The sequence below is a fragment of the Primulina huaijiensis genome, chromosome 12 (assembly GCF_012295235.1).
Source record: "Primulina huaijiensis isolate GDHJ02 chromosome 12, ASM1229523v2, whole genome shotgun sequence".
Taxonomy (NCBI): Eukaryota; Viridiplantae; Streptophyta; class Magnoliopsida; order Lamiales; family Gesneriaceae; genus Primulina; species Primulina huaijiensis.
The window spans coordinates 20,029,104-20,047,528 of record NC_133317.1 but is presented as its reverse complement, the minus strand read 5'-3'; the positions used below and the strand labels follow the sequence as shown (position 1 = coordinate 20,047,528).

The following is an 18,425-nucleotide window of genomic DNA, read 5'->3' as shown; positions in this document are numbered from 1 at the left end:
TTAAACAGTGTGTTGAAGGGTGCTCTTAGACTTCCTATATCTGCCATAGTACACTTGACACTTCTGAGGTGCGTACAATATTTCATTGAACGTGTGACAAGAGGTGGTCCTATGGTTCAAGAAAATCAGCTGTGGTCAGATTATGCATGTCGGAAATATGAGAAATGGGCGAGAGAATCTAGTGAACATCGTGTTTCCAAATACGATGTACGTGAGCAAACTGCTTCTGTTGCAACGGTAGGAAGACCAAGTCGTGGCCAACATATGTAGGTCGTCAAGTTATCAACGAGTGATTGTTCATGTGGTAAATGGACGATTTTTGGCATCCCATGTTCCCGTGCTATTTGCACAGCTAAGTGGCACTCCTTGGATCCCACGACACTTGTGCAGCTCTGGTATAACATATCTGAGTACTTAGCAACGTACGAGGGTAGATTTCAACCTCTTGCAGATGAACGATACTGGGATCCTCCAACTTTCGAGTTGCGCCACAACCCGGTTAGACGTGAAAGAAGAAGAGTTGGTAGAGAAAGAACAACTCGAATTAGAAATGAGATGGACACACCGGGTTTAAGAGAGAGACAACAACGATGAAGCCTTTTTTTAATTTGTATTAACGTCTGATATGTAAGCAACTTATTTGTTAACAAAAAAAGAGTTGAAAAAAATTCTCTTATTCAACGCGTCGGCGTTAATTTTTTTTTTTTTTTAAAATTTCTGGCATCGAGGCGCTAATGTTTAAGCACCTCGAAAATCTGGCGCCGAGGCGCCAGTCACCCGAGGATCTAGCTCCGCGACGCTAGACCACATCTTTTTTAAAAAAAAATTCCCCTCTCCCTACACTCATTCCTCCTCCTTAACATCACCAAATCCTCCCACTTTCTCCTCCCACTAAAAAAAAAAATCGACTTCCACAAGTCGCTCCCGGTCGAAGTGCAATACAATTTCGGTTCTAACATAAGGTAACATTATTCGTGTTATAATCATTCATCAATTTCATGTCAACTTTTGAATTAACAATGTTATAGAGTTTGTCCATATAACGTGTTCGATATAATGCTTCAATTAGGTACTTGCTATTAATGTAGAGGCCTCTAAATTCGTGCTTGAAAATTTACGGAAAAATTTAAAAATTTTCTCTTTAATTAAATAAAATGTCTCATTCATAAATAAACTGATAAATAAAGTTTAATGTTCAAAAATAGCAGCGGAAGTAAATAATGTTTCAAAACGACAACTTAAAATAATTCATTGTAATAAAATGAGTTTTCGCCCAACATAATAAATAAACTGATAAATGAGGTCCTCGGGTCCCACTACTGTCGACTCGAGCTGGCTCACTGATCCCCGCCCTCGATCCCGACATCATCAGTACCTACAACAATCAAGTCTAGTGAGTTTAAAGACTCAGCATACATATATCGTAAATAACATGTAAATAGATAATAATAAAATTGCATGTGAAGTGAAAATATCATGTCATGAGGAATTATAGTACTTGCATAACTGAACTGTATATATCTTATCATGGATAATTATAAATACGTGCATAACTGAACTGAAAATCATAAGTGAACTGTTAGCTCAATAGAGCTCTGTAATAAAATAGCCTGGATGATAATTTTGTCGAGATTATGTTCTACGCAAGTGGCCCCATGAACTGCACTGCACTGAACTGAACTGAACTGACCGATAACTGACGAACGGGACCGGTAACTGACGACCGGGTGAAATAATAATCTCATAATAGTACAATGGCCACAAGCAATATCACATAAATCTCAAAAATGAATAACTTTTATTTTTATGCACGTAATATAATTATATAACGTAATTAAATGTTCTGTATTAATTTTACCAAATGTGTTGGATCGTTCCCAGGCTCGCTGCGACTTAAATCTAACATGAAAAACATGCAATTGGTTTTGCTTGACCAAACTTTGTAATTGAAACCAAAAACGAGACAATTACGCCCACTGACTTAGTATTTAATCATGACTCCAAGCCAACCCGAGCCAACACCAAACCAACGTTTAGTCATGCTTAAAATACTCTTAAAAATGATGAAAGAATGCTCCTAAATTTACAGTACTCAAAATTTAGTGAATGGAGGCCAAAAACGTGAAACGCTCTTTCGAGAGTCACTTTGGCACATTGCACCGCAATTTCTCGTACGACCTGTAAACTTGTCCGAATCGCAAACGGCCAAATACATGACCTTCCCAACGCGATGAGGTATTGTCCAGTCCATGGACATAGGCTAAAAGCCAACCAAGAACTCAAACGAGCCTCTGAACCGAAGCACCAACTTGCTGTCAAAAATACAGCAGCATGCTTGCGTTTCCTTGCGTCGTTTTCGAGGCTACCGGCCATTGGGGCTTGAACCACCGACCAGAACCCCTTACCAACATGTTAAGGGAAGGTTGGAACCATGGCTAAGGGCCCTAGGCCAGCCACAATTCGCACCTCACCACGATGCGCCGCACGTCCCACCCGAGACCACCAAATATGCGCGTGGGGTGTTGCAATTGTTCTTGCTGTCATGGACCCTTCCAGTGGCCATTTGATTGACCATGGCATGATCTAGACATCAAGAGGTATGGTATGAACCGTGGTTAAGGGCTAAAACGCCAACCAAGATCCACACCACACCATATACCCGAAAGTACACATGCAGGAAAAATGAAGGGGCCGAAGGGGCTGTCTTGTTTTTATTTGAAAACCGATTTCATCATGGACCAAGCCTTGAAAGGCCGATTTGGTCACGTCTTAGACATGATAGAGAGGTGTTCTAACCATGGCTATAGGCCCCTATGGCAGCCAAGATCAGGAACCTCCTCTTTGGACAGCAAACTCAAAAAAATCGAACACAATAGGACACTTAAGGGGAAGTTGCTGTCATTTCTGGATTTATGCTTGCATGGGGATGAACCAATGGACAAACGTGGTCCTAACATGTCCTAGTACATGTCTAGATGCAGCCCTATGAGCCTAGGACCGAGCCACCACCTGAAACAACCAAAATCAGCCAAACCGTGAAGTGCATGAGGGAGCCGAAATATTTCTGTGCAGGTTTTCGAAATGGTGTTGGCATAAATTTCGATTTCCTTGCATTTAAATCATGTACATGTGATGAATAAAAATACCTATATGACTTGATTGAGGAGTGAAAGAAAATATAAACATGCCTTGGTTTGTTTTGAACGAAAAACAAACGAAACGACGACGCGGCGTGGAGGAGACGGAGTGCTCTTCACTTCCTTGCTTCTACTCGATTTTCTCTCTTATTTTTCTACGGCTACCTCATGATTTTTCTCTCAATATTTGCTCTGAAAGTTTCGAAAAAAATGGAGAGAAGGAATGGCTAGAAGACTAATGGAAATTTTCAAGATAAATGGGGAGAATGAATCTTTCTATCTTTCTAATTTGTGAGATAAGGAATGATTGTGATATTATTTGTTATCAAGAGATTTTGAGGGATAATTCTAGGGTGCATGGCCGATTTTTAGGTCTAGGAACAAAGGGAAAAATGGTTTAATTAAGTATTGTTGGTGATTTTAAAAGTTGGGGAAGATATCTATTTAAAAAAATTTAGAGGAAGATAATTAAAGAATAATTTGTCCAACTAATAAAATCTTTTAATTTAAAAAGAAGTGGCCGATTTTTAGCTAGTAGAATGGGGTGGAAATTGCTTAATTACTATTTGTTGAAGATTTAGTGTGATATAATTATCTCCAAGAAAAAGGATAAGGAAAGAATTCAAAGAAATGAGTTGTTAATTATTTAAATCTACCAAAAAGAAGTGACCGATTTTTATTAGGTGAAAAGGAGAGAAATATTGCTAGATAACATGGTAGAAATATTGCTTAAATCTTAATTAGTGGTGAATAAAAATTTAGGAGATTATCAAACAAGAAAAGGAAAGGAAAGATATTAAAGAAATGGGTTGTAAATCAAAAGTAAATCTTTTAAAAAGAGGGGTGGCCGATTTTATCTAAGTAAATGGGGTGGGAAAATATTTCTTAATTATTGAATTTTAAATCTTTAGTGTTTCATCTACCCATTAAATATTTTTGTGGATTAATAAACCACTTTAGGATAGACATTATTTTGCATGCATGGCCTAATCTTTAAATTAAATTACCAACATGTTAAATTACAATTTCTTAAATAAAATAAGCCTAGATTATCTTATCTCAATTGGTCACATATTTTATTTTAGGCTTTTAATTAAATGATTGAACCTAAAAGAATTTATTTACTACTTATATCTAATTAATTAATTAATTCCCTAAACTTTCTTTTACATTAAAATAAATTATTCTTTGACTTAAATTAAATTTAAGAATATTTTCTTATCATTAACTTTTATCTTAAAACTCCAACTCCGGTCCGGCCTCACTTATTTAACTGAAAAAGACAGTGATAAAACTACTGCGTAAAATAATTAAATTTAAAGAAAAGAATTTAAATACTCATGCAAATAAAAAAAATCATTTTAATTTAAATATTAGGAATTATGCATGGCTTATCCGTAACAATTAATATGTTGATTTTTGCCTTGTACGTACTAGGGCGATTTATGTGTTTGCTATGTTTTCGTTTCTGGCAAGTTCTAAGTTATTAGCTCGATTTTAAAAATGCCGCCGAGGAAGAAAAGCAAGCAAGTTCAATTTGGGGATGGTCAGTCGTCTAATGCTGGTTTTGATAGACGACGTTTCTGGGATGCAGTTGCAGCTGAAAATTATACTAAATTACAAGAGAAAAACATGCAGTGAGAAAGACGGATGGATCAGAGTCCCCAGGGTTGTGACATATTAAATCTGGCTCGGTATTTGCATTGGGCTGAGTTTGTGAAGCCACCACCAGATGCTGTGATGTTAATTGTCCAGGAATTCTACGCTAACTTGATGGTTAGGCATGAGGACTATAAGGTGAGAGTAAGGGGGCAGATGGTTGCCTTTGGCAGCAGGACTATTAACTCGTTGTACTCCATGCCTGACTATGAAAACGACGATTACACGAGATTTATGAGACAACCTATCCCTATGAGACAATAATTAACACACTTTGTGACCCGGGCACGGTTTGGAAGCTAAATAATCAGCGAGCTCTGGTCACATTTCCTGCGACATGCATGAGTAGGGAGGCATATAACTGGTACAATTTTGTCACAGCGCGGTTGATGCCATCGGGCATGTTTCTGATGTCACAAAAACGAAAGCAGCATTGATGAATTACATCATCACCGGAAAGAAAGTGGATGCAGGTCGGGTGATTATGAATTCGATTCTGCAGGCGGCACGGGGCACATCCACAGTTAGCATGCCCCATTCTTTGACCATCACGGAGCTCTGCCGCCTAGCTGGGGATATATGAGATGATAGTGAGCCAGTCTTGCACAAGAAAGGCGATATTTTAATTTACAGAAAGATCGCGAGAGATAAAAGACGGAGGCAGATTGAGTGGTCCGGGCAAGGCTTCAAGGAGTGGAGCACAGCCACAGCCCGCCAGAGAGGCACCACACGCAGGACAGGCATGTGCAGAGAGAGGACAAACCGCACACCAGCGTCTTTATGACCTAGAGCGCATGACGAGGAGACAGTGGCAGATAAGACGCGAGCAGTGGCATATGACACACGAGCAGTGGGATTACGTGCATGATTTTAATCGTGTGCTTGAGCATCGCTTTCCTGCGACTAGAGCCTCCGAAGAGCCATTTCCACCCCCCCAGCATTTTCACATCGACCCGTCGAGGATGATTTTGAGTATGATGAGGATGACGAGGTTGAGCTGTCAGGTGAGGACAGCGAGTCCTGATGCATTTTCTGATTTGGCATCTTACCTTTTCGTTTCTGTAATTTATTGTTTTGCAATGTCAAAATTTTCAAACATTTGTAATTTCAAACTTTCGTTTAAATTTCGTTATGATATAATATTATGGATCACGTGTTTTTTATGACACGATGAGTTGAAGTGTGTGTTTTTATTATTGAATTTTGTTATGGTTTAACTATGTTTATTTGTTGTGCTATATCTCAATCAATATAAACAACTTGTATAGATAAAACAATTTAGACTATGCAACAATGCAAGCTGTACAACAATAGAAATTATATAGTTACAATTAAGTAGAAGAATCATCGTCATAATTAAAATGATACAAATGGCTCCCTGTTCCACAATCAGGTGGATTGCGTCTTCTCGTCCCTCTACGCAATCCTACATTTTCAGGAATTTCCTCAGGATAAGTGATAGGTGAAATAACATTCCTCTGTGGTCGAGTGTCATGCACAATATGCTGAGGTTCAACATTAAGCAAATTCGTAAAACTTTGTGTGTTCAACCAATAAGGAATCTGAAATCCGGCTAACCAAACGAACGAAAGTCAGCAAATACTGAATCACTGAAAAAACCAGGTTGAGTATTAGAGGTTCCTGCAATATTCAATTCAACTGACGTAATAATAGTAGAGGCTCCTGCAAGCCCACTTGATTGTCTAACCATGTCATTTCTCCACCTGATTGATGACTGATGCGAAAAAGGAGAAGGCGTACTGAAATTTTGTTGAACATTAAATTGTCCAACTAAAGTATTGTAAGGATACTGTAGGTGATATGGTGCGCACAGTTATTCGATTATACCATTGGAAGTAGTCTTCGTCACTTTGCATCGATCGCCCATGTCGCACCCCTTTAGAAACATATCTCAGCCTATTATTCCACAACTCAATTGAATTTCTATGATAATCTCTCCAATCGGTGTTTCGATGTCCTATTCTCGTGATATTATGCATATCGTCATTGTCGACGGTAGACCCTGGAATTGATTGTCGTCTTCGAAATTGTCGCATGACCCGATTAGAACGATGCATCTCCACGATGTCAAAGCATATAAGGGGACAAACACATCGCCATATTTTGTTGTCGTATGAATCAATAATGGTCGTCACATCTATGTCATTCTTCTGGTAAACGATCAAATTAAACTGTAAAAAATAAATATGTTAAAATTAAATATTCAATTAATCAAAACAAAATAGTCTTCATTTAATCACTATTAAATATTAAAATTTTATAATACCACATTATTATTCATACGATCTAGAGAATCCCTTATAATTCTTACAGCATGTGTTGGCGAATGTGTGTAACTAAATCCAAATTTTCACATACAATTATAAAAAAAAATTTACATGTAAAGAAAATATACAAGATATATATGATATTACAAAAATAAATTTTAAATATTACCGTGCACCTTATGGAAAAACTGGAATAAAAGCATCAGTATCAACGGGAAGTACAACTAATGTTGACCCATCTCGATCGGGGTTAACACATTTAATCATGCTCCATTCTCATATCTGCTTATAATAATTCAAATTGTTCAACAAATTTAACAAAAAAATTGTGTTAAATAATCACGTCACATTAATGATACCTGCAGGATATATAAAGGTCCAGCCATTGTAGTCTTCTCTATACGTGACGCGTTACACAACTCATGGTATAGAAATGCTAAAACTGCACTACCCCAACTATAAGACTTCACGTTATCAATATCTCGTATCAGTTGCAAAAATATTAGTCTAGCAGAGCCCCCTTGATAGTCAGGGAACATTATTACTCCAATAATCATTTAACGCAACACAACGAGAAAATTTCACAACATCTACTTCTGAAGTATCATCATTAACAAGGTTAGACAAGCAATGATCGTGTAATGCAGTCATAGACAGATGACCACCTTTCAAATGTTTTGATGCTGCAAAAAATCCCAACATATCCAAACATATGTGTTGTCATTCCTCAACTTTATGTGACACATCTACTCCAGTTACTGCTTCACCATCAATTGTTAGACCCCAAATTATTGAAACATCTTGTAACGTGACTGTTGTTTCACCATATGTAAAATGAAATGTGTGTGTCTCGCGTCGCCAACGTTCAACAAGCGCAGTAATCAAATGATTATCATAAACTTGTGAGCCACATTCTAAAACTCCATAAAAACCCATATGATTTAAATATGCTAGTACAAGACTGTGTAAGTAATTATCAGTATATAACTTCCAAATCAAATTATCTGACCTCTTCACTTTGACAATATCATCAATGGTTAAGGAAGAAACTTTTGATGACATATGTGTTGTTCGTAAATAGAGGACACTGGGATCTTCTGGATTTCGATTATCTGTCATTCTGAATTATGTTGTAGATCTTCTCAACTTCGTCTCAAAAAATTTTCGGTGAGGAAAGGAGAAACTGAGAAATGCGAAAATGAGACGGCAAAGAAAAGAAAAGGAAAGAAGAAGAGGAGGAAAGAAGAAGGAATCGAGGAGATAAGGATCCGCCGAATGGAATAGCACCACCAAGCGCGGACGCTCACGTGGAGCATCGTCCGCGCTTACCAAGCGCGGATTGCAATCTTTTTTCTTTTTAAATTATTTTTGAATTAATTTTTTAAAATTAAATTATTTAAAAAAACCCCTTCAAATATAAAATGGATCAGATATAAATTTGAAATATTTTAAATTTGATCTCCGACCCCATTACATAAAAAGTAATTGCTCATAAGATTTGATTTGCAAATAGATATTTGATTTGTGAAATGATAGATTAATGAATTTAAAATGAATTCATATTCATCACAATTTTCATTACATATACATAATAATAATAAATTAATAAATATGTTAATTTGAAATATAACCACCATTAATTCTTCCAAGCAATCACACTTCTTTGAAATTCACGACTTTAATATATTCGATTATATAGAGATATGGATTTGAGAGAGTATTTAACAGAATAATTTGAAAATACTTCGTATCGAAATTTATTTGGATTGAAAATTAACTAATTAACTATAAAATGAATTTAATTACTTAACAAATCAATAAAATTTGTTTATCCCGCTTTATCTTATTATGCCCAGCTTTCATAATTAGCTTAATTGATAAAAAAAACTGAAAACAAAATAAAAGACACATGATATTTTAACGTGGTTTGGACCAATCGACATATATCTATGGGGTCATGCTCAACTATCACGTCCCGAGCCCGGAGATAGTCGGCATTGGCGTTGTTTACAACCACACACTTGAAAACAACAAGTCTAGTAGTACATTATAAGCCAAATCAGTTTATTTCTCACAATCAATCATAAAATTGTCTTTACAACGTAACTAAAAATAAATATGCGGAAGCATTAACAATGAAAATTCAAATAAAACTTAAATAAATTCAATTAAGTCTTATTTTTGTACATCACGAGCCCCAAAACTGGTCATATTCCGCTTCCTCTAACTGATCTTCTGACTTATCTAGGGAAGGAGAGTAAGGCGTGAGTGATATTATCGTCACTGAGCAAATGAGGGTCGTTCGAGCATATACATAGCAAATAAACATTATTTTCGAAAACAACATATCATATCATTCATAACATAATTCGCATAACATATCGTCAGAACCAACATAAACATATTTTGGCCTAGGCACTAAGATTCCTCTATTTTACATGGCTTACTGATATCAGTCCTTAATTTTTACTTTTCTAAGGGGACGATGTCATATAACGGTTATAATATCACCGTGTAAGGGCCATAACCTATCATGTATTGGGATTCTTACTCATTTTCAGTTGAATCCTCACAGTGCCAAAAAAATATATGATAATCGTATAAAGAAGGGGTAGGAACCGAACAACAGTGCTCGACCAAAACTATCAAAAACGGAAGGACGTATAATCAAATACATACTTTTAAAAGAAGCTCACTTAGCTTAGATCTAGATGCTAAAAAATATGAAGGAAGATTTTTTCGTTTGCTAGGATTTTTGAATCCTTTCTGGATCTAGACTGCAGCAGAGCTTCGACACTCGACAGAACTGAGAGAGAAAAATCTCGAAATTCTTGAGAGCAACTTTCGAAAATTTGGAGTAAATTTTCAGGTATAATTTTCGAATGGTAGGTCCTCCTATTTATATATAGAGGCTGACTACTATCCTGATCGTGCATTATCTTCGCGTTTAAACTTTTGAATTAAATATTGAATCTGAGAAAATTTATCATTCTTTATTTATCCCCTTGGATAGATTTTCGAAATTATCCCTTTCTAGGCCTTGAAATTCGAATTCCAGACCTAATTTTCCAACATCCGGTAGATCTTTTATTTTGCAGTACAATTTAATCTTTACCCTTAAATTTAAAAAATTTCCCCTATTTATTTTTGAATTTGTTGTTAATTTATCCTTAAAATAGGACTCTTGATTTTCTTGAAATCTTGGTAGGCAAACTTTTGAATTCTCATGCATGCATTTCCTTATCGTGTAGAATTTTATCTATCTTATTGACATGTCTCTATTTTCGAAAATTAAATATGTTTATATATATATACTTGAAAATTTTGAAATATAATATTATATTATCATCTTGCTTGAACTTCATTTTATCTTGATCCATATGTCTATTCACTTTATCTCAAATCTTATATTTTTACCTTGTATTTTCTTCTCAAATTTCAAAATTGTGTCTCAAAATTTTCGAATTTCACCTGTTTTTATCAAATATCTCCTTATTTAAATTATTGGATCAATATATATGAATAATATCATCTTAAAATTCGAGTTCCATAGATATTGTATACATAATTTAATTATCTTACTCAACTTTAGATAGTCTTGATAATCTTAAATAAAATAATAAGATAAAAATCTTGTACAACTTATTACAACTTTCAATTACAAAATAATATCCCGAGTTTAGAATTTATGGGTTTTACATTTGTCTCTCCTTATGAGAAGTTCCGTCTTCGAAACTTGAGTTGACTTAGTCTTCGAAAAGATACGATAATTGATTCTTCATCCTTTCTTCCAAGCAATCACACTTATTTGAAATTCAGGACTTGAATTTATTAAATTGGAGTGCACCTTAAGGGTGCATCTTGATAGAGATATATGGATTTGAGAGATTATTTAACATAATGATTTGCCTGAGAGTCGATAAATTAATTTAAAGACAAACCAATCGGTTTTATTTACCCTTGTTAATAGAATCTTATTGATGAGAAATATATTGCAGCAAGGAATTGATATCGCAAAAACCAGAGGAAGCCACGCAACATGGTGGAAGCAACTTTCAACTTTGATAAACAGATCTTTCACCAATATGTCTAGAGATTTTGGATATTACTGGTTAAGAATCATCGTATATATAACAGTGTCCATTTGTGTTGGCTCTGTCTTTTACAATGTTGGACATGGAACCGAGTATAATGCACTTCTAGCGAGGGCAGCATGTGGTGGATTTGTGTCGGGTTTCATGACATTCATGACTGTTGGAGGATTTCCATCATTCATTGAAGAGATGAAGGTAAAATAATCTCACTTGGTATCAGCGCGTAATAGAATTTTAAAAAGTATAATCAAATATTAGTAACATCCTTGCCAGTGCCTTTTAGTAGAAATGGGATACTGGCAACTTGGGCCACTTACTGAATGTTAATGAACTGGTCAGTTGCATTAGCTACAGTTGTAAAGTGGTCTCCAGTCCAAGCTAATGAAATTCACCAAGAAAAGGTACAAGAATATAATAGCACAATTTATGCATCAACATTAAAGTAGATTAAGGGTGCATCTGGATCGAGGGGTTTGAAGTAATGGATTTCAAATTCATTCAATTATTATGTGTATTTATATCGGGTAATTTCAAATTCATCCCTTTATTAAGTTATGTCAATGTAATGGTAATTATGATGGATTTCTCAAATCAAACCCTATATTCAAATGAAATCCTCCATCCAATAACCACCTAAGGTTTCACTAAGATTGATTTGTTTTTATTTGAAGAAAACTTCGAGAAATTGATTTCAGACGACATTATGTGAAATCTACTATAATTATTATTGAAAATGCTTAACTTGATATAGATTGGATCTGAAATTCAATTGAATTTAGTACAATCAAGTAAATCAAATAAATTTCAAATCCAGTATTTCAAATATATGGATCCAAGTACAACCCAAGTGAATTTTGTAAATATGTCTCTCACACATTATTATCCATTATAGTGAGAATCACCCTCGTGCCAGTTAGTGGCTTGTAAAATACTAACTTGCAGCTTAAAGATCCTGATGTTCGGTATCATGGCATAAACAGATATTTTACAAAGGAAGGCTCAAAGGACATTATGGTGTTGGAGTGTTTGTTCTTTCCAACTTCATCTCTTCGTTTCCATTCTTGGTAACAATGTCCTTAAGTTCAGCATCCATCACTTATTTCATGGTGAAGTATCACTCTGGCCTCTCCCACTATATGTACGCCACGGTCGACCTTTTATTTTGTATAGCAGTAGTTGAGAGCTGCATGATGGTAGTGGCTTCAATCGTTCCCAATTTTCTGATGGGGGTCATTGTAGGGGCAGGCTTTATGGTAAGTATTCCGAGTTTCACCTCTCCATACTCTAACTTTGTCTGCAATGCTCTATTTTAATTGTAAGTTGTAGGGCATTATGATGGCAACATCTGGTTTTTTCCGGCGCCTTCCCGAGCTTCCAAAGCCATTTTGGAGATTCCCGGTTTCATATATTAATTACATGACATGGGGCTTACAGGTAAAGCTAAAGTTTTTCTGTGTTGCTTTCGACATTTCTCCTTAATGTGATTATTTAAATTTGTTTTTTTCCCTAATTGATAAATAAAGGGTGCGTATAAAAATGACATGATTGGGATCGAGTTCGAATCCCCCATATTCGGTCAACCAAAACTGAAAGGAGAAGAAGTCCTCTATTCTGTGATGGGAATTTCACAAAAACACTCAAAATGGTGGGACTTAGCAGTGGTAATAGCCATTCTCATAACTTACAGACTACTGTTCTTCTGTATTCTAAAATTCAAGGAGAAGGCTCCGCCAAAATTTCGAGCATTTTATGTGAAAAGAACTCTTCAGCATATCAACAAGAGGCCTTCATTCAGAAATTCGTCGGCATTTCCTTCAAAGAGACATAATGGTCACCAATCCTTGTCTTCCCAAGAGGGTCTCTTAACTCTCCATTATATTAAAAGTATAGTTGGTTTTTAAGGTAGAATATATGTAGGTGTTGGTTTTAAGGTATGCAGGTGTGCTTTATCTTATATTCAAACTTCTGAATTAACAAGACTACCAAAAAGCTGTAAATGTTGCAGACATAATACGAGATTTAAATTTTATGACAGCAAATAGAAAAAAAAATACATGTGTGCATATCTTATCTGTCAGTGCAAAGCTTGCGTAAAATTGAAGTCAATGCTTCTAAATGAAGCAATGACACCAGTTTATCTTCACAATTAAACGTGTTATATATCCTATTGCATGCATCGACTCATACAGTTCATCCACATCGCAGATACTTATTACTTAGTACGTTGGTTTCCACCCAAATTTTAAAAAATAAACATTTTATTTCAATTGCTAAGTTAATTCTTAAAACCTACCAAGACTTTATCCAAATAATCAATTAGTGAACTTTACTCTAAAACATCATAATACTAATAAGATTTGATACCGTAGAAAAGAGGATAGTTTAGAATCAAACTCCATGATGGGAATCATTTGATACCATAGCGAAATTGGATAGTTTAGAATCAAACTCCAGAATGGTGTAACTCAACCTACATTAAGTTCAAGATACAATCACTAGAAGCCACTTTATTTCCAATTGCATCTGACCTGATGTGAGCTTTTACACTTAATACAAAAATACACAATCTAATAACATCTTATCAATAGGTTTACACACATTAAAGAGAGATAATAGTGCTAAAAAACACAGGTCAGAACACAAGATCAAATGGATAAAAAAGGTACTGCTGCATACAAGAAACTGAAAGAACTGGCACCAACTAGCCAAGAGCGCAACAACACTGCTCCAAGAATTTAAAAAGCATGGAACATAGAGCTAAAAAAGGGGTATTGACAACTGATTTGAACTCTGCAACAGATTTTCATACTTGTATGCAAATTGGCCGACACAAAATGCTCAGGAAGGGGGATGGGGTGAGATGGGTCGAGGGATAATATAATTTGGGGGAGCAAAACTTGTATTTCTAGAAATGTTATACATGATGTTTACTGTTTTTTAATACACGTCGGCCCTTGCTTTAACAGGAAAATGTCGAAGGTTACCAACCTCATTGACATTGCTGACGCTTAACTCACCATTTCACCAGCTTTCACAAAATCACTGACGCTTAACTCACCATTTCATCAGCTTTCACAAAATCACTGTCGTCCTCTTTTAATACTTTGAATATAGGTAACATTCTGAGAATTTTCCGTGGATTACCTGAATTACAGAGAGAGTTTCTATCATACTCAAATTTCTCGTAAAATGAAATATTAAGAGTAAATGTAAGAATTTATACAGAGAAGACATGGTAATGCGATCAATGTTGTCCATCATATGCACATTCAACTAGATTCTGAATTCCTTTCCGAAATGCGACTTATGCCCCGTCGCGGTTTCCATACCACTTTCTAACATACAGATATTAATAATAAGGAGTTGAAAATGGAATAGGCGGATGAAAGAAACTAAAGATGAAAGAAAAAATCAGAACCAACTTTTGATCATTTATGTTTGAATCACAACATCATAGAAGAATTATTAAAAGATCAAGAAGAAATAATAAGGAAAACTATGTTATTAAAAATGGCAAGAACACTTTTCTGAATACCAGGTTAGAACCTTACGACATAAGATCCAAATTGCAAAGAGTGACCATTATGACCTCACATCAATTTCACAAGCAATCTTGGAGTGTAACACATTTGGGCGACTTTCCAGCCCAAGAGGCTTATCTTTATTTTTGGTTCACATGGACTAAAGTTCTAAGAGTGGTGATGAAACTTGACATATTGGAATGAGTAACACCTGGGAAAGGGATATCATCGGGTCAGTATCTAGGATGGCCCGTGTTCACATTAAATTGCATTAAAGTTCATACACTGAATATTGTCAGGTGATTGAAAGCCATCTAGGACGTTGACTTCTCAAGCGGCCGGCAAAGCTATGATTTGATACCAACTCAACAAGATATTGTAAAAAGACTAATGACTTTGGAGGCTCTCCCACCAAGAAAGTCCATAGTTTGGGATTGAATTCTTCTTTAGGACTTTTGAACTAAGTGGCTGTTAATTTAACTAGACATCTTTATAAAGGCGGGTGTCAACCACCTATTGCTCCATTAAAACAACTGTATACATAGCTCAACTAAGTCATTTGCTCCATTATCTTGAGAGTCCATGGCACCTGTTTTTTTCACTTTCCAAATCCTACAACTAATTCTTTGATCTTTTCTTGACGGAAAAGGTAACATTATTGGCTAAGATAAATCAACTTCACATCAAGGTATCCATTGTTCATGCGTTCGCCGTTTCGGAAGTTGACGAAAAGGTTACTTAAAAAATTCAAATAAGAAATATCCAACATTAAACGTCCTGGTTGCTGTATGATAAAATAAAGCGGAACAAATTTCAAAGATATGGCTTCTCGATGGACACACCATTCTGAACCCTGACATCATAACCCTGATATGGAATTTCGATCATAGGTCTTGGGATGGGACGTTCACCAAAATCTTCCGGGAACCTTTCAAAACCAGGACCAAAACAGAATTGAACAACGCAATTTGGGTGATTCGGAAGAGTGTACAGTGAAGCAGATGGGTAATAACGACCACCATAAAGATCTCTGAAAGCAATCCCCTGGCATATTCCATTTTTGAAAAAAGATATCTCACTTCCTGCACACCACGAGCAATATTTCATAAAAAATGAAGGAAAGGTCTCCAGTACTCCAATTTCATGTCGAAGCTTCTAAGTAATCTGATTGACAAAAAAAATAAAAACAACAATAACTGTAATATAAATTTAAGCTACATACGTATGCAGGTTGACAGAAATTAATCCGTGCTCAAAAATCAAGTGAAAGAAAACACAAGAGGATAGGTGCAAGAAACTTATTCTGCAATGTCGACGACTTTACTCCAACTAATAATTTGTCTGAACATATTCTTTATGTGGCTTAGTTGCCCAGATGATATCTTGAAAAACATTCCTAGAAATTGAATGCACATACATGAATAACTAAATACTGTGGAAATTTTTTTCTCCTTTGGTGACACGCCCTTGAAACTTAAATATGTGATTGCTTGGTATTTAAAAGTCAAGTTGGACTTAATATCTAGCATATCAATCCCTGATAAAATATAGAACCATTGATGTGCAACCTCTCATGAACTCAAGCTTTTGATACGAGTTATTTCAAGATGAAATTGCAGCCGGAAGGTTACAGATTCAAATCGCATGGTGGGCAAAAACCACACATAGTTATCATGTTAGTCTACTACACTATGTCAGTATGTTGTTTAATGCTCATTCAGCTTGAATGTGTGTGCCTTGGATATTGATTTTAGCATAAATTCCTAATTCTCTGGCCTACACATGTGGCGCCTTGTCAATGTATAGAATTATTAATTTGTGTTGCCTCCGGTAAACTCAAGGTTATGGGACCACCGGACAATGAGCATTCTCACACTTTAAAGGAAAACTAATTGTGTTCCAAAACTACAATGAACTTCTAGATGAATTATGTAAACCATGAACTTCAAAGAGGGGTAGACCAATTATCACAGCTGTAATTCCATGTTGTAAATCAAATTTCATTATCAGGATCACACCAAGCATCAAACTTCTTGCTATGCCTGAAAAAGTTTTCTATTCCAATTCACAATTTCATCAAAAACAGAAAATCCACTTGATTTACTGAATAATTCTAGGCATGATAAAATATCATAATAAGTCTTATGAATTTCAATACAGCAGACTTTTCAGAAAAGCACGACTTTAAGTAGGAGCGTCAGAATAAAATAAATAACAATACTCTAGAAACACTCACCAATAGGTAATAAAGGATAATGCAAAGCCAGAGATAAATATAGGCAGGCAGTAGAACATAACATGGGTGAAAAGCAATAAAAAGCACAGACCAGGAACAGCTTTCAGGGGATCCTCTTTGGCGCCTGTAGCACCAGCACACAGCTGTACCTTATTTGAATCCAAGCATAAAGGATCAGGGGCATACAAACCACCATCCGGCAAATTAATATAGAACCCAATAACATCACCTTCTTTGTACCCTTCCTCCCCATATTTCTCCCTTATTGCTTTATGCACTTTACTGCCATCAATATCCCTATACCCATAACTATTTCCGTCAAATCCCACAGGTGCCTGCAAATCACCTTTATCAGTGGACCACCCCAATCTCGCGTGCCCAGTCTCACCCAAATGCACCACTTTAATCTCAAAATACCACGTACCCTCAGTCACTCCCCGTGTTGCTCTCACCATTCTGTACCCCTTTGTGGTGGATGCAGTGAGTCTATCCTCACTCAATTGGATCTTCTCTGCCTTGAAAACTTTAGAGAGACATATTTTTAAGTCTGGATTATCGTCATTATTGTCAGGAGATCTCGAGAATGGAGGGGGCATCAGCATTTTATCTTCCAGTGAACCATAGATGCTAATAGGATTCTTGGGATTATGATTGCCGTTGAAAGCGTGCTTGGTCTTTTTCTTTCCTTTCCTAGAAGTGCTCACCCATACATCCTTGCTCTTCTTCTTCTTCAACTTCTTCCCCGATTTCGGTCCTAAAGGGGGCAACATTCGTTCCTCAGGCACTGGAGTAATGGTATCAGCGGGAGAGGAAGATTCTAAAACATCAGGTTCAGGCTCGGGAAAATGAGATAGACTCTTTTGCTTCTCACGAGGAGGCTCCTCTTCTTCCTCCTCACCATCATCTTCGCCTCCACCGATTTCTGGGAAAAAATTAGGGGACTTTGTTGAGTCGTTTCGATCGAAATCGAGGACACATGGATTCCAAAAATTGGAGGTTTTTTCAGATAAAATACCTTCAGAAACATCGGTTTCGAGCTCTTTCCCGAAGCCATTCACGTAATGCTGCTTGGTCACGGAGAACTCAGCCAACTCGGGATTCATTTCCTCAGCTGTGGCGGCGGTAATGGTAGCACATCCCTCCTCATTAGTCGGGAAGGGAGGTGGATTTGTTGAGGCTGCGTCGATGTCTCCGTAAGCAGCTTCGAGTATGCCCATCGGAAAAGACCGACCACCGGGTGTAAGTGTAGAAAACAAAAACGTGGCGATTATATAGTGGACTTAGGCCCATTCCTGATGATTGGTAGCCCAAAACCGATATTTGATCCACTACCTGTGGCCCTCTTCCTAATTGCAACAACAATTCTATACTTTAACCTTATAAAATTTCACAATTTCGGGTATACATCCATATAACAACTCTATTCTTGTTATAAATTTAACAAGAAAGGAGAGGAGAAAAATACGAGTTCAAAGAATGACTCATTTATA

At 36.2% G+C, this 18,425-nt stretch overlaps 2 protein-coding genes across 3 annotated transcripts; one reads left to right on the top strand and one right to left on the bottom strand.

Moving 5' to 3' along the window:
- The first annotated feature begins 11,047 nt into the window (after positions 1-11,047).
- On the top strand, positions 11,048-13,739 carry LOC140989717 (ABC transporter G family member 15-like). The gene is made up of 4 exons (XM_073459063.1): positions 11,048-11,373; positions 12,159-12,431; positions 12,505-12,612; positions 12,702-13,739. Exons 1-4 carry the CDS (start codon positions 11,065-11,067, stop codon positions 13,077-13,079), a joined length of 1,068 nt encoding a protein of 355 aa, XP_073315164.1. The 5' UTR covers positions 11,048-11,064; the 3' UTR covers positions 13,080-13,739.
- A 218-nt stretch (positions 13,740-13,957) lies between these two features.
- Positions 13,958-18,192, bottom strand: LOC140989716 (protein TRAUCO-like). 2 transcript variants are annotated; one of them, XM_073459062.1, is made up of 4 exons: positions 17,951-18,192; positions 17,027-17,857; positions 15,542-15,781; positions 13,958-14,322 (listed from the first exon to the last, which is right to left on the bottom strand). In XM_073459062.1, the coding sequence occupies exons 1-4, from the start codon at positions 18,150-18,152 to the stop codon at positions 14,228-14,230; spliced, it is 1,368 nt and encodes a 455-aa protein (XP_073315163.1). In that variant the 5' UTR covers positions 18,153-18,192; the 3' UTR covers positions 13,958-14,227. The 2 variants fall into 2 exon arrangements, with proteins under 2 accessions (XP_073315163.1, XP_073315162.1); XM_073459061.1 differs by having other exon boundaries at positions 17,027-18,192.
- Between the last annotated feature and the right edge of the window lie 233 nt (positions 18,193-18,425).